Below are 26531 nucleotides of genomic sequence, written 5' to 3' on the forward strand. Positions count from 1 at the left end.
CCGACTTTGTTGGATATTGATTTTCATATGACCTAAGTCCTTGTCTACACCCGAACCCCCCCCCCCCCCCCCCACTCCCCATTCGCAAATTGCTGTCAGCCATAATCAGGATAGAATTGCACTTTTAACAGTACTTATAACCTTCAAAGGAAAATTAACAAATTAGTGTTATGTTGGAGACATGCATTTTTAAAAGTACAATATAGATAAATATAGACAAATGTATTCATGATTGTAAAGATCGGAATATTCTATCAGGCCTCAGACTCTGAATCACCACACACCAACACATGTATTATATAGCTTTGATATTTTTCATGGAAATTACAGACTGAAGTATGTGTACTTTGCTTCTGGATAAATAAAGCATCCAAACATTTTAAAAGAATTCTAAAAAGGTATGTTTGAATAGATTACTGGTTTAAAGAGTTTTGAGACAAAATGAGTTTTCACAAATCAAGATTTACGTTTGAAACATCAAAGAAAATATGCATGGTGTCTTTAAATGTTAATATTTTGAAATCTTTTTATTTTTTTGTTTAAAATCAAAGTATTTACATATATAATATTAAACAATGCATCAGTTTTATATTTTACTTTCTACCTTGTTACATTAAAGAGGCATTGTCACGATTTTGTTCAAAAATTCTTTTCCTGTTTTTCATGTTTACAGAGCTTCAGTAAAGCATTAATTTCTAATAGTCAACCAAATTCTTTGTCATGTAAACAAAGATTGCGTCATGTTTTTGTTTACATTTTGAATATTGAAGTGAAAATTCAAGTTTTAGACATAAAATGAATGTGAGAAATGCTAGGAACTACTTATTTATGCTTAAAACGAATTAGAGAAGAGAACTCAGCTTAAATAATATATAAATAGTGCCTGTTTGGGAGGGTAACAGTTGAAATTGACACCCCGAGAAAACCATTGTCAAGCGACGCGAAGCGGAGGTTGACTGGCAATGGTTTTCGAGGGGTGTCAATTTCAACTGTTATCCTCCCAAACAGGCACTATTTATTTTGTTATACTGAATGTCTTTTTTTAAATTTTTAAGAAAATTTTACTGCTTTTATATAGGAATAACGTGAATTCTACAGCGAATCGTACGCGCATAATTTTCGCGCATGTAACATTTTTTAATGTTACCCGTTGCCAAGTGCGTTGCTAACGCTGAGGGTAATAGTAAATATTATTAACTGCGTCTTAACCAATCAGATTTCAGTATTTAACATGAAAGTATAACAATAACTTTTATTAATACATTGAGCCAAAGTAAAGTTAGTAAACCAAATCAGGGGACGGGCCTTGTTTATGTGGCAAAGCCTCGGAATTGTGGGCTATATGTATCTTGCTTATAACTCTACAGCTGACACTCAAAATGTGGTTGATCGTTAGAAATGCACTTCTTATTAAAGCATTGTAAACGATAAAATTAGAAAAATAAAATTTGACCCAAATCGTGACCATGCCCCTTTATAACTAGACTTCAGTTGTCTACCTATATTATAATAACACTGTTTACTTGTTCTTAAAAATACATTCTGCATAAATGATTTTATGTATAATAAAAAGTACATGCATATATGTAATATAAACATCAAAGGTGCAATATATATTGATTATTCATATCAATACCGTGCTTTTCTTCCTTTTGTATTCTCTATGTTATTATTACATGCATTAGCGTGAGGTAACTCTTACTGTATATTTAATTAATTTAGACCGAGAGGTACATGTGTTTTGATTGTGAGTATATATATTTCACTTTGGATACAAACAAATTCAAGCAACACTTTGAGATGCATAAAATTTATTACAAAATATGACAAACAGTGCTCATAATTAATCCATTTAAACAATTAAGACAACATTATTCAACAATAATATAATAATATAATAATGAGCAAAACTTTAAACTATTCACAAAACTTCAGTTTAAAAAATTCATGCTTTAAAATCCAGTGGTCCACCTGCAAAGCAGAAACAAATGAATTACTTGATTACTTTGAGTAAAATTATTTTAAAAAATGCCAAACGTTGACCATAAAATAATACCCTTCCCCCGTATTTTAATTTTTTTGACAATAAACAAATAATATGATCAACATGAAAACAGAAACTGTAGTGTGCATTACTTGTTAGTATCCACATTGTAGATTTCCATGGTATCCATGAAGTCTGATACTTGGCCATCATTGAGAGCTCCGTACCCCCCAGACAAGTGAATGCGGCCATTCGCTGTGGTGGCCGAGGCTCCAGTCCTTGGCTCTGGCAAGGACTTCACATAGAACCAGCAGTTGGTTTTGGGGTTGTAACATTCAACCCTGGTTAGAACCCTGGAAAATTAAACTTCAGTATAACATACAGATACTGTACATACTGTACACAGGGAAATGTTCAACCCCGTTTTATTTCCGCCCCTTTCGCCCTCGTTGTCAGCGGGTGAATTTAAGACTGGGTTACTGTAAATTCTTATGTCTCCAATTGTCTCTTTTTAAACACAACTGTGTCTGGGCAAATTTAAGACGGGCAAAACTGTTTGCAAGTAAAGAAGGGCAAAAATAACCCTGTATACAGTATTGCATTTACATGTAGTTGTGTGCATTCATGTTTTATTTACATGTTAATTTACTGCATACAGTAAAAAAAACAAAAGGCAATCTGCACTTACTGGCCCCTTTTACCAATGCCTCCAATAGCATATATCATTCCATCCAGGAGGCATAGTGTGTGGTCCATACGAGCAACATTCATAGGAGCGAGGGAGGTCCATTGCTTGGTCTCATAGCTGTATGCCTTGACTTTCTTAGAGGGGCTTCCATCATGCCCAGGTCCACCTTTACAAATGAATTAAGAATTTCATTTTGCAATGAGGTCCCTTTCTGTTAACAATGGCACTGCTTTTTTGCGATATCACTTTTAAATAAAAAATCATTGAATGCACAAAAATTAGATTGTACATAGTTTTCTTTGAATCTTTTTTTTTAATCGCTAAAACTAAAAAGACTGACATATTTTTAAAAATGTTGCACATTTTCCCCATTTTAGCAAATTTTGTGGCACAAGAAAAACCCTGCATACAGTCAGAATTTGTTTGTTCTACCATTCAGAGTGAATTTCAGTAAACCAATCTACCGGTATGTGTCAGATTAGACATAGTGTCAACATACTGAATCAGGATTGATGATTGATATTCAGATTAAAAGATAACATTGGATTAAAACAGATTAACATTTGATCAGACTGGTCAGCTACATTGATATGCTTCACTGTATTCATCATAAAAAAGAGTCAAAATGAAATTCAATAAAGTACACTTCAAAAATTGAAATAAAAAGTAAGAATATCAGTGACTTGTTTCCCTCTCTGTAAACACTTACCAATCAAGAACCACTGGGTGCCTCCCCACACCATGGCCTTTTTCCGGAGCTGGTCACTCTCGTCCGAGAGTTTTCCCTCCTGATTGGTCTGCTCCCAATCTCTCTTTTCCACCTCCCTTTTCTTTTTCTTACGGGTAGACTTGTTTGGGTCCTTCTTCCTCTCTTTGTGGATTCGGCCAAATCTCTCTCCCATTCCTATATCCAAGCTTTGGAGAATGCGCCTGTCTTGCCCTTGTTTGCTTTGCACGTCCTTTGCATGATAATCTGGAGAAATGTTTTGCTGCTCTTTAGCAAGCATCTCCCTTTGGATTCTCTGATGCTCTCCAACACCCAACATGCTGCAATCTCTGGCCACTTTATAAAAATAGAAATATTCAGGATTACAATCTAATTGCAACCACTGTAACATATGATGATGTATATATTGATAGATAAAGTCTTTTAACATGGGCTAATGGACTTAGTATATAGCAATACATGTAATTACAACATAATTCTTACGTAACTTGTAAAACAACAAAGAAAGCATAACCTTCATTTCCTGAAAACATTATTTGACCGAATTAAGGACCACATATAATGTGTATAATTGCTCAAAAATTAGAAATACAGATCGGCAATATTGGTTACATTTGGAATTGCTGTATTGTTCAATGAGGGGAAATTTGGAAATGGTTGAGGAGCTTGCGCTGTGCAAGTAGGCGTGCGTGTTGAAATCTCGGGCCATGTCCTCTGACATGCGACATATTTCAACCTCAACATCAGGGTCCTCCTGTTCATCAACCTGCTCAGTGCTAGAATGATTCTGTAAAAGCAGGAAGGGAAAGGAAGGAAGGAAAAAGATAAAGATGAGAAGAAATAGAACAGTTAGGAGTAAGCTAAAAAAAAAGAGAGTAGATTAGAGTAGAATTTAGTAACAAAAATAAATTTCAGTAAAGCATGCAAATGTTTTATAAAGAAGTGAGGTACATACCTGTGTGGATGAATACATGCCTCCCACTAAGAAAATATCAAACCTGAAGTATTTCTCTATTAAAAAAATAAGGGATGCTTCTTTTTTCTTAGTGACATTGAACTAGCACAAATGACCAAAGCTCAAGTCAGGACATATACAGGTAACAAGCAATCTTTGTGACAAATTTTAGTGTCTAATCACAAATTTTGCACTTTTCCTGCCAGTGACCTTGACTTTGCTCAAATGACCTTGGGTCAAGATCATGACACAGCCTCGGGTTATAAGCAATGTTTTAGTGAAGAAAGAACTTCCAACGTTTCTCCATAAAAAAATGATATGGACCAGGCATGAATTTTGCACAGACAGACTAGGTGATTCCTATATACCCCCCCACCCCACCCCCCAAACTTTGTTTTCAGGGGGGGGGGGAATAATTTAGTTGTTAACACCCAACTATAGTATAACTCACACTGATATAGCTGGCTACACTAGTAGCACTGTTAGTGTAGCTGCGAGGGGTAGGAATTTGGAGATCCAGGGGGTCTTCTCCACCCAGAGACAAGGCAGTCTGAATCCTGTAAACATATATATAATGACAGAATTCAAAACATGCAAAACAATTAACACATTATTAATATGAAGACAGCAACTATTTCATAAAAACCCAGATGGTCTTTGCAAGCTCACAATAATAGATGTGCATGATCATATGATAGCTAGTACATATTAATCCAATCAAGTTCAAGAGTCAAATTAATTAACAGTTATCCCTATAGAAATCCAGGAGTTTTCAAGCTTGTTATGTTGTAGGATTGTATAGTCTATTTCACTAAATAATCTTAATAGCTCTGAAATATACAGAGGATACACTACCCCCCCCCCCCCATCTACAGACTGAAATAAAATGACATTGGTAACATTTCATTGTGAGTGTATATAATTAGGCCATCCTTAAAAAAATGTTTGGAATTGCTGATTTGATGTCTCTTGACCCAGGAAGGAGGAAGAAAATTAATTTTTTTATTTTTCGAACTTGAAGTTAAAATACTGGTAATTAAAAATTGGTAAAAAACAAAAAAATCTCAATATAAAAAAAGTATTCATTGTTTGCTAATGAAATTTTATAGCAGGGGGTATTTCAATGAGTTGGGAGGCAATTTCAAACAAACAATATTTTTATTTTGGCCTTACCAATTTGCCAAGGTGATGTCCATTATCACCTGGTGGTAGTCTCTCAGCATAGGACAGATTTTGAAACAGGAGAAAAGCTGCTCTCCAGTAAGCAATGGGAATCTGACGCATCCCATTATCTTTTCGATACAGTCTGCTCCAATATGCTTAAGGAGATCCACAGCTGTCAAGAAAACCTCCATTTCTGATTCCACATTCAGACCGTCATCGGAGAGAATCAGGCAGATAGTCTCTACATCCAAGCATAGGAAGTCTTTGGTTTTTCTCCAGGTCATGAAGTTTTTGCACAGCAGTTGCATGATAGTTTTGCACATTGGGATGTTCTTGTTTCTCCTCATTACTGGTAGTAAATTAAGAAGTTCTCCATTGCTAATATTTTTCAATCCGTCAATGCAACGCCTTGAAAGTGTTTCAACTTCAAATAACTCTGACAACTTCAGGATGTCAGGTATAAATTCCGAATTTTTAACCTCAATGTGACCTGTATATAAGAAGTTAATGAAGATTTCCAAGGCAGCAGGTTCAACATTCTTCACCCTGATTATCTTTGGGGTCACAGGATCAGGGGAAAACTCCTTCGCTTCGAAAATTTCCTTAAAGAGCATACTCTGTGATGCCAGTACAACTTTGTGTGATGGTATGAGGAGCTCTCCCACTTGAAAGGCGACATCACATATCTTCTTCTGCTGGTAAATATCATGTAGGTAAGAACCAACTCCCTCATAATGGGAGATGGTTCCAGTCATCCCACTGCTTCTACCCCCAGATTCTATGGTGGATTGTGGTCCCTGGCTAGAGACTTCATGGGCTAGGGAGCCCTCCAAGGAAGAGGCCCTACTGGGAGCACTGGCCTCCTCAATTAAAGATGCATGAGAACTATGCCCACTGTAAGTGGTGTCACTCGGTGAGGTTGGAGAATTGTTGCTGTTTCTATTCACTGTAATTAGACATGGGTAAGCCAAGTGAAACCGAAGAATCAACTCATGGAAATTTAAAGGAGATTGGTACAGGCACGGTAACATCGTTTTAAAGAGGGGGGGGGGGGGGGGGGGCGGGGGGACTCATTCAAAAAAATCTTGACAAGCAAAAAACAAAAAAAAAAGAAGAAAAAAAAGGGGGAAAAAGGTTACTTTCCAAAATCCTGAAATCCTAATCTCGGGGGGGGGGGGGGGGGGGGGGGGGGGGGGGGGGGGGGGGGGGAGGAGTAGTATACTAATTTCACTGTTTATCCCTTATCCCCCCCCCCCCCCATGCTATGTGCCTGTGGTACATGGGACTTCAAAGGAGATTTTCAATGCTTTAACAGCAGTTAATGTAATTTCTAATTTCACTGTTTATCCCTTATCCCCCCCCCCATGCTATGTGCCTGTGGTACATGGGACTTCAAAGGAGATTTTCAATGCTTTAACAGCAGTTAATGTAATTAAAGATATAATACTTGTATACATGTATACAGAGCTATCAGAAATGTGATTAACCTCATGAGCAGCCGCTCTGCTGAACAAGAAAACATGCTTGTGGTATTTACCCTCCCCATATGACCTATGTATTTCTTGTTTGAGAGGCTCTACCATCAAGATGTAATGTGGATACATTCAAACTAAGAAACCTTCTACTTTATAGTCATAATTAGTCTATGAACATTATTATGTTGCTGTCAAAGTTTTGGTTTACACAAGTATTGTTCATTCACAGAGATTTGTGAATTTATTTTTTAAATACCTGACCAGTAACATACATACAAAATATTGGTATCAAAACAAAACACAATGAAACAAAAACCATAGAGGGATGCAGCAAGCAGGAACTATCATAATAATATTCATCACATCTGAGAATACATTTTGTAGTTTTTTATCGTATCTCGTTATTAATATAACAAAAGAGACTTACCCATTGGCTGAGAGCTGTTACGTGATTGTAACGTATTTATCCAGGAATAAACATACGGAGTCTGCAAATGCAGCCCACTCAAGGCTGCACTTTCCATAATTCTCGAATTCTCTTCAAATTGAAAAATCTAGTTCGATGCTTGATAAGAATTCCCAAACTGATGAAACAATAAATGCTGAGTACACAAGATCCTCTATACGATGACAAAAGGCTACTACACAGTGATTGCAGATTGTGAAAACACCGGCGTTGCAAATATGCAGCTAGCTTCCACAGTAACTAAGGAAGTTTGAGTAACTGCCCGCGCAGAAACTTATTTATAACACGAAAGATGCGCGTGCGCAGTAGAGAGCTCAGAATAGTCTAGTTCCCGCCCCTGCTTTGAAGGGGAACCAGATTAAGTAGTCCAAGCGTTTTCGTTCGTTTGTCAAGTTGGTAAAAGGAATATGCAGAAAACTTCTATACTCTGAAACATTGGTTGAGCCACAGGCACCTGAATTTATAACAATCAGTCGGCCAATAAACCAAATATCGATTTTACATATAGAGGGGCCAAACTTTTCGATATTTGGCTTTTTGCCGGGCGACTAAATATACAAAATTAGATGTCTGCTTGAATCACAGGGGCATCTCTCTATGACATATATAAGGAATAAGGAATCATTCTTTGAGTATTATGAGGTGATAATTTTGGTCGGGGCGTGATCAAATCCAATAAAGCCCGAAGGGCTTTATGATAGATTTGATCACGCCCCGACCGAAATTATCACCTCATAATACTCAAAGAATGATTCCTTATTACTTATATTTATATAATTTTAGGCCATCGTACGATTAAATCTTTAAATATAAATAAGCAAACCCCGCCGGCGCCTCAATTTGGCGTCATTTGTATTATGGGTTATATAGTACAAAATCGATACGTAGTGTTATCACAGACAAAGACACTGGATAATGTAAATATATATATATATAAATAATACATTATTGTACTATTTATATTATATATTTCATAGAGAGTAGAGAGGATAAGATGCCCGTGTGGTTAATTTCAGATATGTAAACGTTACCATTTTGTACTGTAAAAATATTAGTTTTTAAGATAAAAGATAGACTGGGGAAATATATATATTTAAGACAAAATAAAATACTACAGTATACAGGGAGATTGTAGGGAAGGATCCCAGGGACCTGAATAGAAAAAAATAAACATCGTTAAAAAACGGTGTCTCGGAGGAAATATATCTCACTTTTTAACGATATGGGTTTTTTTTTTTCTACACAAGCCCATTTAAATGGGGAGTGGTTAATCCAAACAATAAAATACTTTGGGGATTCATGCGGTTTAGGACGGTGGCGACATTGCAGAAAAAAAGCGCAGGTTATATGCATTTCTGCAATATTATCGTTACCTTCATAAAAAGCAGGAATCATCATAAAGCATTTTACAGGCACGATAGCATCAAGGGGGGGGGGATCACTCGCAGCAACAAATTTTCTTAAATTTACACATTAAAAAAAAAAAATTATCATGGAGTAGTAGTATGTAAAAAAAAATTGGAATGGAAGTAAGGAAATGAAGAGTGAAATTGAAGTTATAGATATACTTAATATTTTTTTTCTTTTTGCTTGTCAAGATTTTTTGGAGCACCCCACTTTCAAAAACGATGCCATGTGCCTGTTTTACATATTTTTTAAAGAAATGAGTGTAAAAGCCTTTTAGGAACGGAAGTTATCATAATTATATCGTGCAGGTTGCTGTAGGTTTCGACCAATCGATAAGTTATGATGAACTGGTCGTGTAGATTTCAGTCCTGTCAGTTTCTACAGAGCTACTTTTTCAATTTTCGTATATATAAAGATGTAGTATATACTGCCTATCGAATCAAGTTGTAAATGACTGCAAATTTAATCTACACCAACGTGTCAAAAGTATACTAGCGGAAAAAAGAAACTGTGCATTATTTAATATATGAAAAAACATTTAAAAATTACAATGAACAAATTTTATTTTTTGTAATACTGTTAACACATGTATTCGTAACAACATCTCATAACACATTAATGTCAACGTCGAATAACGTCAATTTCAGCACACTTGAAAGTCACTGTTATTTGAAATTGAATTAACAAAATTAATAACACGTGTGACCACCATTTGCGTTCACGCATGCTTGACAACAACATTGATGCCACTAAAGTGTTCAGAAATGTATCACCGTGCAAAATTCACCTTTAAATTACAACTTTATTTTGGACTTTACTTTTAAAATTCAACATCTGTTTTATAATATTTTCTCACAGTTTATATCTTACAAAGTTACTTATCTAATTTGTGATTGACACTTTTCGGACTCTATGTGTGATTTTAAAGAGACAGAGTGTAACGTCTCAAGAACTGCTAATCCCTTAAAACTTATCTGTTTTTCATGTCTAGGACATCATAGACTCATTGAGTTTATTTAATTATTTGATAACTGTCAATATTTCACTCAGCTTACTTATGTCATCACCTGTCAATATATAGTCATTGTTCAGATTCCTTACATAGTTTTGTACAATTGTCAATCGGGAGTCTGGAATACGGCGGCCAGCCCCGGCCACGTCCGACTCACCCAGAGTCTTGAGTCCGGAGGCCACTACTGGCCATATCCGACTTGTTTGTAATATGTCTGCCTGTTAAATTGTTATAATGTTGCCATCGTTGAGTCTCGTCCAATAAATGTGGAATCCTGCATCAATTGCCTGTTTATTTCTCTGGAAGTGTATACTGAGGCCTGTTCAACAGAGCGGGTGCTCGCGAGCGCTCGCCAAAATTCCCTATACCCGCAACACAAATTTTGGCGAGCGCTCGCGGGCTCTCTCTCTGCTGAACACGCCTCCGGTGGACCTTCGGGAATACGGCAAACCTACCGTTCGTTTTTACCTTACGGCCCACAGCGCGCCTCAACCTTATACTACTTATACCTTCGACGCCAACATTCCCGCTCCCCGTCCGTACTGCACACGGCGGATATACAGCTCCAGACGAATTCCCTAGCACCGTAAAATCTACGCGGTCACAAATGCTTGAGGGATGTTGTTCCAGATGTTGGTTAAAGCCTGGCCTAAATCAGCCAATGTCACTGGCTGATTTGGTAAACGGCGTAAACGTCTTTCCATTTCATCCCAGACATGCTCGATCGGCGACAAATCGGGGGAAACAGCTGGCCAAGGCAAGACATCGACATTCTGTTGAACAAACAAGTCCCTGACCACACGTGCAACGTGTGGCCTTGCGTTGTCTTGCTGCAGAGTGATGTGGTTTTGATGTCTCTGTATGAAGGGTATCACATGACGCTGAATAATTTCATCTCGATAGCGTACGCCGGTGAGATTTCCATTGACAATTTGTAGAGGGGTCCTTCCACGGGCTGATATTCCACCCCACACCATAACGCTACCTCCTCCAAATTGTCGACGTTGCACAACACAAGCGTCCTGGTAATGCTCCCCAACGCGACGATACACCCTACAACGGCCGTCACTGCTATCCAAATGAAATCTGGATTCATCAGTGAACAAAATATTGGCCCAGTCGTGTATTCTGAATCGCAGATGTCGTGTGTACCACGCTAGTCTGGCGATACGATGACGTTGAAGCAGTACTGGGCGCACCGCTGGACGTCTTGGTCTGATGTTTTGCTCGCGCAGACGATTACGCACAATTCTTGGACTAACTGGTCGAAGCCCTGGAATGCTACGGGCAGTCAAACTTGCTGTCTGGAAACGATTTCTCAGATGCACAAGTCTAATGTGGTTATCCTGTTGACGTGACGTCACACGAGGTCGCCCAGAGCGCGGTCGATCCTGAGTGTTGTCAGATTGTTGAAAACGTCTCCATAATGACTGGATGGTATTCCGATGAACTCCAAAGTGTCTTGCTACAGTATTTTGTGGCATTCCAGCTTGCAGCATCCCAACAGCACGATTACGTTGGTTTTCTTTGAGTCGTGGCATGACATAGGGGTAAATTTTGTTGAAACTAAAGTGATTTTCTTAACAAAAAAAGTTTAAACAAATGCTTGACATTTCTTATTCCAAACAGTATTGGCCCGTCAAACTCGTGCGTACAAATTCTTTTATAAACAACAGGTGCTCACTAACCATGAAAAAGTCCGTGCACCCGGAGGTTACCATCCGATATTGTCAAAAACATTACCATTATCGATTGTTTAAATTTTATAAATACAAACAATAGATATAGAAAAATTATACTAAATTTTATAATGCACAGTTTCTTTCTTCCGCTAGTATATGTCAACTTTTCTTTTTTCCCTATATATTTCATTGATTTAAAAGGGTTTTTCTTATTTCATTTTGTCTGATTTTTGAAGAAGATTTTATTGATTTAAGTAGATTCTATTTTCACTTTTTGACATACATTGAAATAGTTTTTTGACATGTCTTTTGTAAATTTTGACTTTTTAAACATAACACGAAGATATTTTTTAAGTGCTCTACTATATATCCTTTGCAATATGCGTGCCGAAAATTCTTACTTTTGATTGTGAATATCAAATCGTAAGAACTGAAGGTTGAAAAAATATTTGAATATGATGCCAGTCTGACTAAAGCCAGCCCTTACTTATTCACTCCTACAACGAGGCGAATTAGTAGGGGCTGGCCTTAATCAGACTGAATATGATGCCAAAAAGGCTAAAGGAATTCAGAGTTTATCAGTTTAAGCCTTTTCAAAATCGGTCAATGGGTTATTTTTATAACGAATCTTTAAAAATGTTGTTTTTCCAAAAAATATATAGTGAAAAAAAATTTACATACTTTTGGCACCTAATTATATTAAAAACAAAAACTGTTGCGTTGACTCCTTCCCCCTTTTCCATCGTTGAAATATGGCTAATCTATTTTTAAATCAGGATTACACACATGCATGGTTAACAGCCCTTTTACTAATCTCAGCGAGATTCGTCGAGACTGAAAATTTTTGTCGGAAGAGACGTCCGTCAAAAATTTTCAGTCTCGATCGACGAATCTCGCTGAGATTTCCCTTTTACTTGAAAACTCTTGCTCACTGTTGCTTATAAAATTTACATCCAATTTAACATTTTCATAAATTGTAAATATAAATGTTGACACATTAGACATGCATCAGTTTATCTTTTTCTTGATATTGCCTGCTCCCATTGCCTAACTGTTTCGAAGAATGCAACTTTCAAACCTTATAGATATGCCTGACGTCAGGCAAGAATTCCTTCAAACCATGATATTCTTACCGATGACCTCCAAAATACATTGACACATCGGTATGTTTTTGCCCCCCCCCCCCCCATTATGGGCATCAGCTTAATCATCACCTCATTGTCCCCAGCACGGAACAGCTTGGACAGTTTTTTCTACATGTAATGTCGCTGCTAATTTCAATAGGTCTCGGATAATGTGGGAATTCATAATAACAATGTGTCCAGTGGAGAGAAAACTGATGAATTTCTCCAATGCTCCTAAAGACAGATTCTTCACACCGATTATTCTAGGGGTGACTCAATCTGAAGAGAATTCTTCATCTTCCAACACCTCCTGGAATAGTGAACTCTGGGAAGCTAGCAATACAATACTTGTACAGGGATCAGGACATCCGCCACTTATATTGACACATCGCAGATTTTGGAATCACTTCACTCATAATGGCCTAATGGAAGATGGTTTTGGTTCCTGTCATGTCATTGGTACTACCCTCAGATTCCAGGGTGAATCTTGATCCCTTGCTGGCAGAGGCTTCATGGGCTAGCCCGGGCACCTTTCAGGAAAGTGCCACTTGAAATGATTCAACTGGAAAACCCTGTGACATTATCCTTCTTCATATACCACTTTGATATATTGACATGCAAGATCAGTAGTTGCATGTCATCATAAATAAGTTGCATGACAACATACATTTTTTATTTTAGTTGCATGTCAACATATCTACCTAGGATGTCAACATAAAAAAAGAAGCATCTAACATGTTAAATGTCCCACACGGGCGATATTTGAGATTTTTAAAAATAAATCTTATATAATTGAAAATTAGAATTAATTTTGCATGTATTTTATTAATTTATTTAAGTTGTATGTTGATACACGTATATTTAAATGAAAAATTTGCACAGAAGCGGCAGAAGTTGCCACTTTAATATTCCAAACGTGTTTTTCTAATTTGATACTAGTTATCATATAGTTGTACGATAATCATGCGATTATCATTCACACATGTATCAATTAATTTGTTGTTTGTATGTGTCAAATCTTATGATTTATAATCAATATCATGCACTTCGTATATTTGCTAATCTCGAAAGGAATTATGTTAAATTGTCATGCACATCTATGATCTTGCAATTTTTAATACTCTTTCCAAATGTACATGTATAAAAATTGTAAAGAAAAAATTATCAATAAATTAAATAGTAATAAATTAATCAATATCTTAAAAGAATTATTTTCAAGCGAAACAAGTTATGAATTAATTCAATTTTTGTTTCCTCTGGAAATAATCATTTTGATGAAAAATTAAAACTTATGTCTATCTTATCGTGTTTTAATTCCATGAAATTTAAAAGAGGTATAGCGTCTTTTCCCATTATTTCGCCTACACCTGTTTGGACGGAAAGTATATGTTGCTAAAATTACCTTCAGGTACCTAGCTGTCGCAATATGATTTTCGAAACCTGGATACACTGTACTGATTTTATAATGGTTCTGTAACAATTGATTTGTCATAAATTCGGGAAACTCTGTTTATAACAGTAGTTGATATTCTGAACCATGATAAGTTCAAGCAATGTGCAATGGATCTAAGTGTAAATAGAGTACATGTATAGTGTTAATGAAGAGATCTGTTTATATTGGCTATGCTCATACTCAGATTGAATTAAACAAGATAGTTTTAAAAAAAAACACCCAGAAAATCAGATACGTGTAACTTAATATCTCTATTCTGTTCATGTTTCAATTTAAGTGGAAAAAATCACTACTTTGTGGATTCGATCCAGCGACCACAAAATCAAAAAGACCTCCGCGTTACCACTAGGCCACGTATCTAACTTTTCAGCAGATGCATTTTCAATATATATGGCTATATACATGATTGTACTAGAAAAGACACTAATTGAAATATTTGTCTATTTTTCAGCACGAAGAACACGTTAAACTAAAATAATACAATACCCGTAGAACACAATTTTAATCGGATGTCTTTGGTTTAGAGTGGTTCAATTAGTCAATTATCCAATTTTTTATCGTATAATAACTACTTTCCCATATATCCCTAACAAAACCTAAATATTTCAATGATGTCGTGTAGCATAATTAAGACTCTTCTAGAATGGAAATTGTCTTATTTGCGTTTCTTTGAATATATTTAAACTAAATATTGTATAATATTAAAAATGTCTGATATTTGCTAAAGTCCTATATTTGAGGCCAAATCGTATATTAAGTGCGCTATACCTCTTTCAAGTATTTTATCTGCAAGAATTAATCGCAATTCCTTTCACTAAAACGAACACCAGTTCAATTCATTACATGTGCTAGTACACTTTCACCTTTTTTTTTTAATAATTCAAAACATAAATATCTCTGAAACTCCCAAAATCTTTACTTTATACTGTCTTAGCCACGTCCCTTAGTAGAGTATGGAACACCTCCACATTGTTAAGTTCTTCCATTGCAATAAACAATATAGTTTTAAATTTTTTTCTCTTTCTCAAAATTTTTACTTTACAGCTTAGTGCATTGAATTGGAGCCAAAAAATTGAAAACTATAAAATGGTGGAAGAATTCTAACCATTAATATCGACAGGTGTCCCATACCACCTTAAGGGAAGGGGGAAGGGGGGGGGCTACTGATGGTTGTTATTGCATACTAGCCTGGTAACTCATCATTCATATTACAAGATAAAAAAACAAACAAAATCAGTTGTAATGACATTTTTTTATCATTTCTTATTAATAAGAGCAGTAGAGAAACTGTACATGTACACACACAAAAATACAATAGAAAGGCTATTACATGTTACCTCCCTTGCGTAAAGACTGACAATTTCACAGACTGACAACTCAGTCCTGATGAGTACATTTGCACCAAGGAATCTACAAGGAATGAATTTGTACTAAAATTCCCCAAGTATCATAAAAACCATACTGGGGAAAACTCCACAATGTCAATAACTTTGAACATCAAAACAATGATATATAAATCTAGACAGTTTCCAAATGCACATAAAAAATCCTTTTTACTCATTTTCACTGAAAGGAAAAAAAATTAATACTGAAATCCGTGTAATATCTATGTAATATTTTCCCAGAAAACTGTGTAAAATTAATTTGCAAGTTTGTATCAAAACAGACAAAAACCCTATAAAAATGAAAACAATTACACTGCATAGCAACACAAAAAAACACACAACAGCTTGCAAAGATTTTAAGTTGAAATAAATAGCACCACTTGTTTGAATTGAATTTCTGTAAAAAAAAAAAAAAATTGCATCAAAAAACAGCAAGCACATGATTGGAGCGTTAATGTTAATATGTGTAATGTATAAAAAGATGCATGATATGTATGGCTAATACATACAAAGCAGACACATATGTACAGAAAAAAAGGTTTTCTTCCGTTTATTTCAAGTGATGTTGAATTATCGTACAAATGACATCACAAATTCAACCTTTTTATATACAGAGCACATAAAACCTTTCAGTCGAAAACACATGATTCACAAGATACAGAATGAAGGAATGTCCCATGATGCACAAACAATTAAGTCTACTGCAAAGATAAAAAAAAAATAAATCACATCACATGAAATCGTCTTTTGCTGCACAGGTTTCTCTATGAAAAAAAAAATCCTCACAACACGCACTGATGAAGAATGTACTTGCTTCGACGTTTGATTGAAAAATGAGATTTTTTCCGTTTTCACAGTTTGATACGTTCTCTGAATGACGTCAGGTTATCACAACTTGTCAGTGCATGAGTTTTATTTTTTTAAGTACACGTAGTTCCAACACACGCAAAAAAAGCTGCCCCAAGACTCGTTCAGAGAGAAATATTGCACCCAGTCGTTTCCTTGCGGATTGCAAGTCCCAAATCTGCATACTACGCATATGTACAGAAAAACATTCAACCCCAGACCTAAACTCCCCCCCCCCCCCCCTCCCCCCAACAACACTCTAACTAAACATTTACCCTAACAATATACCGGTACCATTCTCCCCAAAATAACAAATGTTGTAAATATTTCCTCAGACAATCAGTTTATCTCTGTTTCCAATGAAAGGAAAAAGTGTACTAAAAGAATACATCACTCATAAGTTTTACACATACTGTAAGATAAAACTGAATTAACAAGACTGCTTGATGACCTGTCATACATGATTTAATATATAAATTGAAATAGAGCAGTCATTTTATTTATCTAGCATCAGCAGCCATTTTGTCTATCAAAAATCACAAAACAGCAGTGTTTACTTAAACTTTCATTTTCCCTACTGACAAAAGTTTAAAAAAAAATCAAAGTAATGCCATTTCAAAATAATCTAATGCTATCAAAATCCAATGATATGAAATGCCACATTTTTGACAGAACTTTTTTCAACATCTGAGGAACTGAATGTACAATATGCAATTGGGAATAATTGTGTCTGCATTGATAAGTACTGTATTCTGTAAACATGGTTAAAACAAAACGCCACAAAAAACCCCTGGCCAGCAGCATTTGAATCACACGGTGGTCACCATACAGCCAGTCTTCTTCTTCCCTCCCTCTTCCTCCCCCTCCCCCTTGTTTACGCTGTTCATCCTCCGCCGGGCCAGCAGCATCTCGGTCTTGGTCATATGAGCAGTTGCCGGGCTCCAGTTGGCTGAGGAGTTCGGTCCAGGGTTTTGGGACTTGTTTAGACTCTGGTCCGCTGGTTCTGTCATGGAATCCTCCAGTGGTTTCTGGCTGTCCTTGGGGGTGTAGTTGAAGGGTGGGATGAGAGCGGACTGGGGGGAGGTGGTCTTGTGGCTCACGGAACCAAACACGTCCTGAGATTTGATACTTATGTCGACATCTTTGACTGACAGTATGCTATCATCTGCCACAGAACTCTTCCTGGAGTCACTCTTTTTACTGCTTTTTAGCTTCTCTTTCTCGGCTTTGGCTTTTTCTTTCTCCAGCTTGGCCCTCTCCTTCTCAAGTCTAGCAGCCTCTTTGGCCTTTGCCTTCTCCTGAGCAAAGTCTAGCTTTGCTTTCTCTTTCAGTTTCTCCTTCAGTTTAGCCTTTTCTCTTTTCTCCTTCTCTTTGTCTTTCTCTCTTTCCTTCTCCACCTGCTTCACTATCTCATTCATATTGATCTTGGTACTTTGCAAACTCTCTTTGGAAGAACTCAGTGACATTTTGGAACCAGATTTTGAAGTTTTCTCTTTCTTAGATGCACCGAACATACTCTTCATGGCTTTGATGGGCAGAAAACTCTTATCTCCTTTTTCTTTTTTATCCTTTTTGGCATTCAGCGAGTGTTTGTTGAGCTCAGGCTCAGATTTGGAGGACTCTGGATCTCGCCTCACCCAAATACTGTCGCCCTCGTCCTCGCTGTGGTCCACGCTAGCAAACGACGACTCCTGCTTGTAGCGCCGCCAGGCGGTGCCGTTCACCGTGCGACTTCCCTGACTGAGGTAACTTCCCTGGACGTTAGAGGTATTGTAGAAGGAGGAAGATAAGGTCATGTTGGAAGACTCACTAGCCAAAGAGGCATCTAACAGTGCCTTCACGGCCTCCAGAGACTTGCTGGTCTCGTCTGCGTTTGGAAGAGTAGTCGAGCTCAAGTCAGACTTCTTTTTCTTCCAAGTGCTTGAATCAATTCTTTTTTCTAGTGATTTAAGATCAAACTCTCCCGAAGACTGGCTCTTCACAGATGCTGCAGACGGACTCGTTACAGAGTCTGAATCGCTTTTGTTTTTGGTTGGACTTTTTATCACAATGCTCTTGTTCATGTCAAAGTCAGACTCTGATCCCTGAATGATTCTAAGCTCAACATAGTCTCCTTTGATTTCGTCGCCTAGGACAACACTAGACTTCATTAATTCAATGGTCACATTTTTTGCATCATCATCTTTGTTCTCATTATCCAAGGATGGTAACTGACTGGAGTCTATGGTGGAATTGATTTTGTCGTATGTGGAACTTCGACTTATCCCTTCATTCAATGTTTCTGCAGAGTTCATTGATTTGTTCAAAGACTGCAGGGAGGCATTTGAGGACTTTTTAGATCCCGCTGAGGAGAGGTTTCTCTGGCGGGAAGGGGTCGTTGACACAGGTAATTTAGACGTAGAAGAGCGGGGTGAGGGGGTATCCCCAGATTCATCCTTCTTCCATAGTCCAGCAATCTTGCTTCCCACTTGCTTCTTTGGACCACCAGTGACACCAACTTTCTTCTCCGATGGAGTCAAGCTTTTTCCTGTACTCCCTTCAGATTTCCTCCCTTGCAATGAAGAAAAAGAAGCCTTCCTCCCTACAGGTGTAGAGGGTCTTGAGTTATTACGGAGACTGGCGTTACTGTCCGATTTTTTCAGGTCTGGCTTACTGCCATGAAGTCGCCCCAGATTTGGATTTGATCCACCTCGATTTAATCCTCGATCACTTCCCGTCAGCTTATGTAAGGCACTTCCTGATTTGTTCAGGAGCTGACCACTCCCTGACTTGTTGAGGGCACTGCCACTGCCCGTCTTATTCAATGAGGCCCCACTCCCCGACTTCGTCAGTGACGTCCCACTGTAGGTCTTTTTCAGGTTGCTGGTACTGTTGACGCGACATGTCGGCTTCACTGTGCCTTTGTTGGCGGGAGATGTCCCTGCCTTTGGCTTTGTGGCAGATAAGTTATTCCCACTACCTGACTTCTTAGTGTTCAAGTTTGTGACTCCTGACGTCCTCCTGTTTGGGGTCAAATTCTCTTTCTTGTCATCGGGGGAATTTTCAATGACAAAGTTGTAAGTGCCTAGTGCCTTCTTCCATGATTCGGTGCCTTCAGGGCCCTCTGGCCCTGAGGCATTGCCTTGTTTGTTAGTCTGATTTTTAACAGCCTCAAAACTAGCATCCCTGCAGCTCTCGTTGAGCGTATTGTCAATGACTGGTACCTTCACAGTAGAGGCCTCCTTGGTAAAGGTACCCTGTTTTATCGGTGGTTTTGGTCTCTCAGCCGAGTTCTTCCTGTTGGAAGCCAGTGGAAGCCTGGATGGACTCTCTTTGGTGTTCAGATTTCGGGCCACTGTTTTCCCCTGGGGTGGAGAAGCTTTTTGAATCTTTGGTTTAGGTGGAGAGTTTTTGGTTGGTGTACTACTTGCCTGAGGGTGGGTCCTGGTTTGTGGAATCCTCCTGTTAGCTCCGACGGAGACATTGCCACCCCTCCCTCCAGCTAGCAGTCTCGTATTGTTGACTGCTGGCTTCACCATGCGGTTTGGCGTATCAGATTTTTGTGAGGACGATGAATTAGATCGGCTGTAAAGAGGCTTCCTTTTTCCTCGAATGGCTTTTGCATCATCTGCAGTCATAACTGGAACTTGTCTCCCTGAAGGCTTCACGATCCTAGGTCCACTAGAAGCCACAGAGTTCTCCTCCATGGTAGACTCAGAATAATTCTCTGAATGGGCGGACCAAGTGATTGAGGCATCAGAAGGCGTGTCGGACATGTATCCCCCAGATACTAAGGACAGTGTCTCATGCTCAATAAACATGTCGTCTTCAACACCACTTCCAATCATTCTTTTGTTCTGAATCTCAGACACCACTACACTGGCGTCTAGATGCAGCGCTCGCTCATCTTCTGGAGACAGGGCCGCCTTGTGGTAGTGGACGGAGGTCTCGCTCTGGTTGATCGAATCATTTGTCATGGTGTTGTTCCCACTGGCTGCTCTTAGGGTGACATCTGCACTATCGACTCTGTCGTCTTCACTCATCTCCTCCCTGCTTCCTCCGATACCAAACCCGTAATTGTCAATGCCGGTCCCGAATGTCAGCGCATCATGATTGTGCTCCATTTGGTAAATGGATCTGTTCAGGCTCTCAATTTCTTCGGGAGGTGCAGGTACGTGTTGCACACTGACGGGGTTAAAACTTTCTGGATTGTCATGCTCACTGTGATGTCGACGCTTGACGTGGGAGTGGTAAACGGCTTGATTGTGCTGCTCTCTGTTCGTCTTTTCACGACTCTCGCTGTGACTGCGTTTGTGGGGATCAGTGCTTGCATAATAGCGAGTGCTTCTCTGCTCAGTCCTCTCCATGTGCTCAGTCTGACTCACGTAGCTATGCGACCCTTGGTGATTTTCATGGTAATACTTTTGATGGGTGTAACGTTGCTGTTCCTCTACAAGTCTGTTGTCTACATACACATCAACATAGGTGGGTATGGACTGGGCCGAGCCTCTGTGAGGCGTCCTAGAATTCTGCATCAGCTCCATGTTTGTATTCTCCTTCTGCTGCTTCAGGAATCCATCGCTGTCCTGCGACCTTGACCTCCTCCATGAACCCTGATGGGGACGAGGTCTTCTATAGTTGGACGAAGGTTTGGCAAAGACAAAATCGTCGGACATGTTAAGTGTCTGCTGCACATGCCAGTCTGCTGCTCGGGAGTGATGAGCGGTCACACTACCGATGCTCATGTTTAAGTGGTGGCTCTCAATGGCTGACGTGCTCTTGTTCATCTTGTGTCTGTGGTTCTCATTGGTCTTCCTTGAGGACACCGCTGATTTTCGTGATTTTTCTGAGGAGAAAGAGGAATTGAAGCTCCTTGAGCCAGTCATAACTTGGTTTGATCTGTGAGTTTTTGAGGAAGAGGAGGATGATGATGATGATTTTGATTTTTCGGCAAAAGTCGTTGATTTACTCTTTGGTAATGCTAAATTCATGCACGCTTCTAGCAGTGCTTCATCATCTTCATCGTCGTCATCATCATCTTCTGAGTTGGACTTATTATCAATCTGAGATGATTTTTCTGAGTTCTTCTGTTGGGCCCCTGTTGTCACTTCATCACTGGACTGGCCCTCCACCTCACGTTGAAGACCAACCTCTGATTTTTCCTTGTTTGGAATGCTTGTTGGCGGAGGCATCTTCTTTGCTGAATTCGAGGCTTCTGATTTTTCAACTTTCATGTCACTGTCAATTATACTCAAGGAACTTAGCGAGTCATTCCTAGAAAACGTGATGGGAGTTCCCTCTACGTCGTACACTTTCACAGAGTCCAACGAATCGCCAGTATGAAAGAACACAGAGTCATCGCCCCCAGTCACAGGATGACTGTATGAGGTCTTGGTCATTCTAGTCTCACTGATGTCTACAGAATCAATTCTAGAGGGCATCTCAGTGGTAACGTTTAATTCACTGGGCATTCTTGACTTTTCATTCCATGAGCCAGTATTTGCATTGTTTTGCTTGCCTGTTGCAGCTATGCTTGAGGTCCTCTGAGGTTGGAACTTAGTCTCCGCGCCCTCAGCTGCTCGGTCCATGTCAAGTTTTCTCGACACCCTGGCTTTGGGCGAGGTCCTCCCCTTGGGCATGGCAGACTGGATGAGGTCAGACAGAAGATCTTCACTTCCATCACTACAGGAGGAATCCGATTTGCTGTCATTCAGTTCCCCTGATTCATCCCTGTCCTTCTCATCCCTTTCTTCTTCATCTTCTTGTTCTACCTCCTCTATTTGCCTCTCCACTTCTTCTTTCACTTTGACCTCAGTTTTAGGACTTTCTTGAGGTCCTGGTTTCTCTGCCTCTTCATCTTCCTCCTTGATTGGTTCTGACATACCAGTGATGATGCTTAGATCACTGAGTGATGTAGCATGAGAGAAATTAACAGGAGTGTCCTCAGTAGCATATGTCTTAACTGTGTCCTCCTCACAATACAAAGCAGGGTCCTCAACTTGCATAACAGGCTTGACCACACACACAGGTTGTGAGGTCTCTTTACTAGGACTGGGACTGCTTATCTTGACTTTAGGAGTAGGAGAGGTAGGCTTGGACATGTTGTAAGGAGTATCCTCCACAGCATATGATGTCGGAGCATCGTCGTCTGCAACATCCTGAGCAATCTGGGACAACAGAGCAGGATTAAATTTCGGTACGTTAGTAGGTCTGACTGGTTTTTGAGGTACTGGGGGTGGAGCCTTCTTCACTGTGTTTTTTGGTGATGTGGGCTCGGACAGGTTATAGGGCGTGTCCTCCATAGCATACGACTTTGGAGCATCATCGTCATCATACAGGTAATCCATCTGTGACAGTAAGGCTGGATTGAACCTCACTGGGTTGTGGAGAATGTGAGACTGGCTTGGTGGTGGTGGTGGTGGGGGTGGTTGTTGTGTAGAAATGGCAGCAGCTGATCTTGAAAATGGAGTGTCTTCATCTGCATACAGTGTCACACAGTCATCATGAGATTCTAACACATCCAAGTTACCATTGAGTATTTCTTGAACTTTTTTGTAATGTTTGGCTGTTTTCACTGGTTTTACAGAAGGCTGGCCCTCATTTGCATAGGAGGTCACCGTGTCCTGATTGTCGGCCATGGGGTTCATTTGACAGGGACCTTTCTTGGGCTTTTCCGGTTTCACAGGTCTCTTCATTTTTTCATTGAATGGAACATCCTCCTCTGCAAAGGCCTTCACACTGTCTGCACATGACTCACTGATGCCTTTGTCCTTTGACTTCAAATTAGGAGCACTAGCAACATGCTTTGGAATCTGCTTCCTGCCTTGTGAAGGGATGTCCTCGGAGGCGTAAGTACGAACACAGTCTTTCTCACTGTCAAGACTCTCAGAAATGGAGGAATGAAGGCTAGAGCCTAATTTTGGCCTTGGTGTTGAATTTGCACCCTCCACACATTGAGGCACTTTATTCTTTTGAGCATAATCAGCTGAGCCTCCATTCCCCTTCTTCTTAATAGAATTGTCCGAGGAGCTTCGTCGAGGTTTCCTGGGCATGGCTGTCCTGATGCACTCGTTCAGTATGTCCTCCTCATCCACTGACACATCATTCTGCAAGTTCTCTTTGTCCTCAGCTTCCTGTACAGGCTTCAAGTTACTGCCCTCCGATGTTTTCCCTGCCTTCAGCTTTTCCTGTGCTTTTGCTTTGTTTGTTTCGTCGATGGTAAGAGTGCTGAGCACGCTGTTGGTTTCGGACATGTTAGGGGGTGTTCCCTCATCAGCGTACACCACTGGAGCCTCGTCTCGACTGATGGTGGAAGCCAACTCAATGTTGGCAATTTTCTGTTGATTGGATACTTTTGTGGCCACTGGGCGGTACAGCACAGTTTTGGGCGTTCCCTCCATGAAGTTGCCGAACTTCTGAGGGTTGTTTGCTCTGTGATGTAGCTCTTGGTCTGGGCTCTTTGATGGGCTTGGCGGCATGGTTTCGCTGGGAGAATCGGGCAATTCACTTGGTGAAACCACCTCACTGGCTCGCCGACTGTAATCACTGATCACAGAACTATGCACTGAATGTGCATCGAAACTGCTCAAAGATCCCAAGGAGCTGCAGCGGGAAAACATCAGCGGAGTTTCCTGAACCTGATGGTCGTCATTAAACGTGACTGTCTTGTGTTCTTTTTCGGCACTGTCTGGTCCCTGTGAATCTGATTCGCTTAGAAGTTTCTGACGTCCAGAGTTCTGTACGTATTTGGGAGGTGCCATGATGGAGTTCACAACCTTAACATCCCTGGGTGGGGTCTTAGCACCGTCATTCTCATCAATGCTGTGAAGTCCCCTTGTGTTCTGGAAGTTGGATCGGTGGGATTCCACCTGCCTGTCCTGAGCTTCACTGCTGTGAAGACTGCTGAGAGAACTCACTCTGGAGAAACAGATGGGAGTCCCCTCATCACAATATGTCTTCACTTGGTCGGGCGAGTTGTCATTTTCGTTTGGGGCATGAAAGGACCGGCTCATGCTCTCCTCATGGCTAGGTGACTTACTGGATGCCACCTGCTGGAGATTCTTGGTGGCAACATGGTAACTGGCTATGACGGTGGTACCTGTGTTTTGATTGGTGCTCTGACTACCACTACCACTTCTCTTCTCTATAGAGCCACTGTCCTCCTCATACTGATAATCCCCCTCTTCTTCTTCTTCCTCCTCCTCCTCTTCTTCATCTGTATGCTCCTTGTGAGCATCTTCTTTTTCTCCTTTACTGAGGTCGGTCAGTGAATTAGCAGTGGACAGATAGTTTCGAGGAGTACCCTCTGTGCAGAAGGTCTTCACCTGGTCATCGTTGTAACCTGGCAGGAATTCCAGCCGATCGTTGGTTCGTCTTGCGATGTCAAGTTTACAGTCAGCACAGTTATCCTCGTACCTCATGTCATAGGGCTGGTCCCCATCGCTGTCCTCGTGGCTCTCTGCGAATCGACGGCTGTAATCAGTGGGCTGTTCGCAATCCAAGTCCGTCTCGGCGTACATGTTGCTGTGAGGAACCATGGGTGAAATGTTGAATAAATTCTGAGCAGATTTCTGGGGTCCAGTGAATGAGTGATGCATGGCCACCTGAGTCATGTGACCTACATAATTACCGTATTTGGGAGGTACCGGTGGTTTGTTTGACTTATTGATGCTATAGTCTATTGGCTGGTCACTATCCAAACTGTTAGAGTAAGGAATCTTGCCAAACTGTCCCCCATACTGCCCCATTGAGGCCTGACTCGAACTAGGCCCTGTGTAGCTCCTAACTAGCAGAGACTGTGAGTAAGAGAAGGAAGAGTCTGTTTTTCTGGGTGTGCTATTCTGTGAATGAGAACCTCCTTTGGAGCCGGAATCTGAATCTATCCCAGCATGCTTTGCCACTTCCTTCATCACTTGAATGATCCTGCTGCTTGGTTGTTGTTGCTGTGCCGCTTCACAGTTGCTATCCGAATGGGTGCGGGGGACCCCACCCCCTTGCTGCCGGTCAAGACTGCCCCCTTGTCTGTCCGTCATATTCTTAGCTTTTTTCATGGCCATGTGGAACCGGGTCCTGTCGTGAGAAATGTCTGAGTGAGTACTACCGACACTGTCCTGACTCCCAGATCTGGCCACGCGGTGGGGGGACATCAGATGGCTGTCAGACATGGGGGTGTTCTCCCCACTCAGACTCTTTGGAAAACTGTGACCTCGATTCTGAGCTCGGTGAGCATCACTGTCATTTAACGAAGCACTGGGGTTGGCGGGAAAATTAAAACGAGGCTGGTCTTTGTCTGATCGACCATTTTCGGTGGGACTGTCTCTTGGACTTTCTACATTTTCACATGTCTCTGACAAACTTTGGTCGATTTCTTCGGCGAGGGCTTTTTGTTTCCTCACATGAAGCGAGGGTCGGTTGGGAAAAGTCTTTTTATCCATGCCCATGGTTTTGATGTTACAAGCGGTTAACAAATTTTTGAGAGCCGCTGAGCTTCCCATCGAAATCATTTGGTGCTTGGAATTCACAAGGTTCCGAAGCATTCCCACAGCGCCCATGTCCAATAGAGATTTCTGATCCTCAGCACACCGCGCTGATAAGTTCCACAACGTTCCACACGCATTACTCACAATGTTCAGACTGGGAGAGCGTAACTGCTTGAGCAGAATCTGAAGACAGCCATGTTTTCGAAGAATCTGCCGATAGTCTTCGCGGACGGTGATATGACTAGAGATATTGCGTAACACACCTCCCCCGTTTTCTATGACAGCTGTCGTCTTTGATGGAGACTTGTAGGTCAGAGTACTGACGAGAAATTCCAGAGAACCGTCAACAGCACAAATCTCGGCTTTGTTTTCACTGCCGTGAGCGGATAAGTTCCATAAAGCACTAAGAATACTCTTCAGTGTGGCCTCTTTCTTGACTTTCATCGCGGCTCCCATTAGTTTAGTGGCAGCCCCCACTGCACGCAGTGTTTTCTTGCTCTGTAGATCAGCCTTCCATGACAGATTCCGTAAAACACTGGCGGCCACCTAAAAATAGAAGGTTATTTCTTATTATGCAATACTTAACTAAGTCAGAAAAAATATTTCAAACTTCAGAATAATGATTATCATTAACTTTTCTCTCATTTGTATTTGTCATTCAAATTTAGGAATAAAAAAATTGTGAAACATTAAACATTTATTTCG

General features: G+C 40.1%; 2 protein-coding genes across 4 annotated transcripts in view; both read right to left on the reverse strand.

Moving 5' to 3' along the window:
* Nucleotides 1–1810: 1810 nt before the first annotated feature.
* Nucleotides 1811–7712, reverse strand: LOC105323166 (actin-binding protein IPP). Its single transcript, XM_034465932.2, has 8 exons — nt 7421–7712; nt 5528–6464; nt 4806–4911; nt 4012–4186; nt 3382–3735; nt 2673–2838; nt 2137–2337; nt 1811–1971 (listed from the first exon to the last, which is right to left on the reverse strand). Exons 1-8 carry the CDS (start codon nt 7515–7517, stop codon nt 1953–1955), a joined length of 2055 nt encoding a protein of 684 aa, XP_034321823.2. The 5' UTR covers nt 7518–7712; the 3' UTR covers nt 1811–1952.
* A 7657-nt stretch (nt 7713–15369) lies between these two features.
* The window catches only part of LOC105323165 (adenomatous polyposis coli protein), a 33704-nt gene continuing 22542 nt past the window's right edge, over nt 15370–26531 (reverse strand). For all 3 annotated transcript variants that reach the window (XM_034465944.2, XM_066068399.1, XM_066068402.1), the window contains one exon: nt 15370–26372. In XM_034465944.2, coding sequence (XP_034321835.2) covers nt 17178–26372 — 9195 coding nt within the window. In that variant the 3' untranslated portion in view covers nt 15370–17177. The remainder of the gene's footprint in view (nt 26373–26531) is intronic.

The sequence above is a fragment of the Magallana gigas genome, chromosome 1 (assembly GCF_963853765.1).
Source record: "Magallana gigas chromosome 1, xbMagGiga1.1, whole genome shotgun sequence".
NCBI classification, from domain to species: domain Eukaryota; kingdom Metazoa; phylum Mollusca; class Bivalvia; order Ostreida; family Ostreidae; genus Magallana; species Magallana gigas.

Bases quoted from the DNA above. Each gene is read 5' to 3' on its own strand.
- LOC105323166 (XM_034465932.2), bottom strand. From the start codon at position 7,517: ATGGAAAGTGCAGCCTTGAGTGGGCTGCATTTGCAGACTCCGTATGTT. The intron at 6,465-7,420 runs GTAAGTCTCTTT...GTCTAATTACAG, and splicing joins TAACAGCTCTCAGCCAATGG to TGAATAGAAACAGCAACAAT. The intron at 4,912-5,527 runs GTAAGGCCAAAA...ATATGTTTACAG, and splicing joins GACATCACCTTGGCAAATTG to GATTCAGACTGCCTTGTCTC.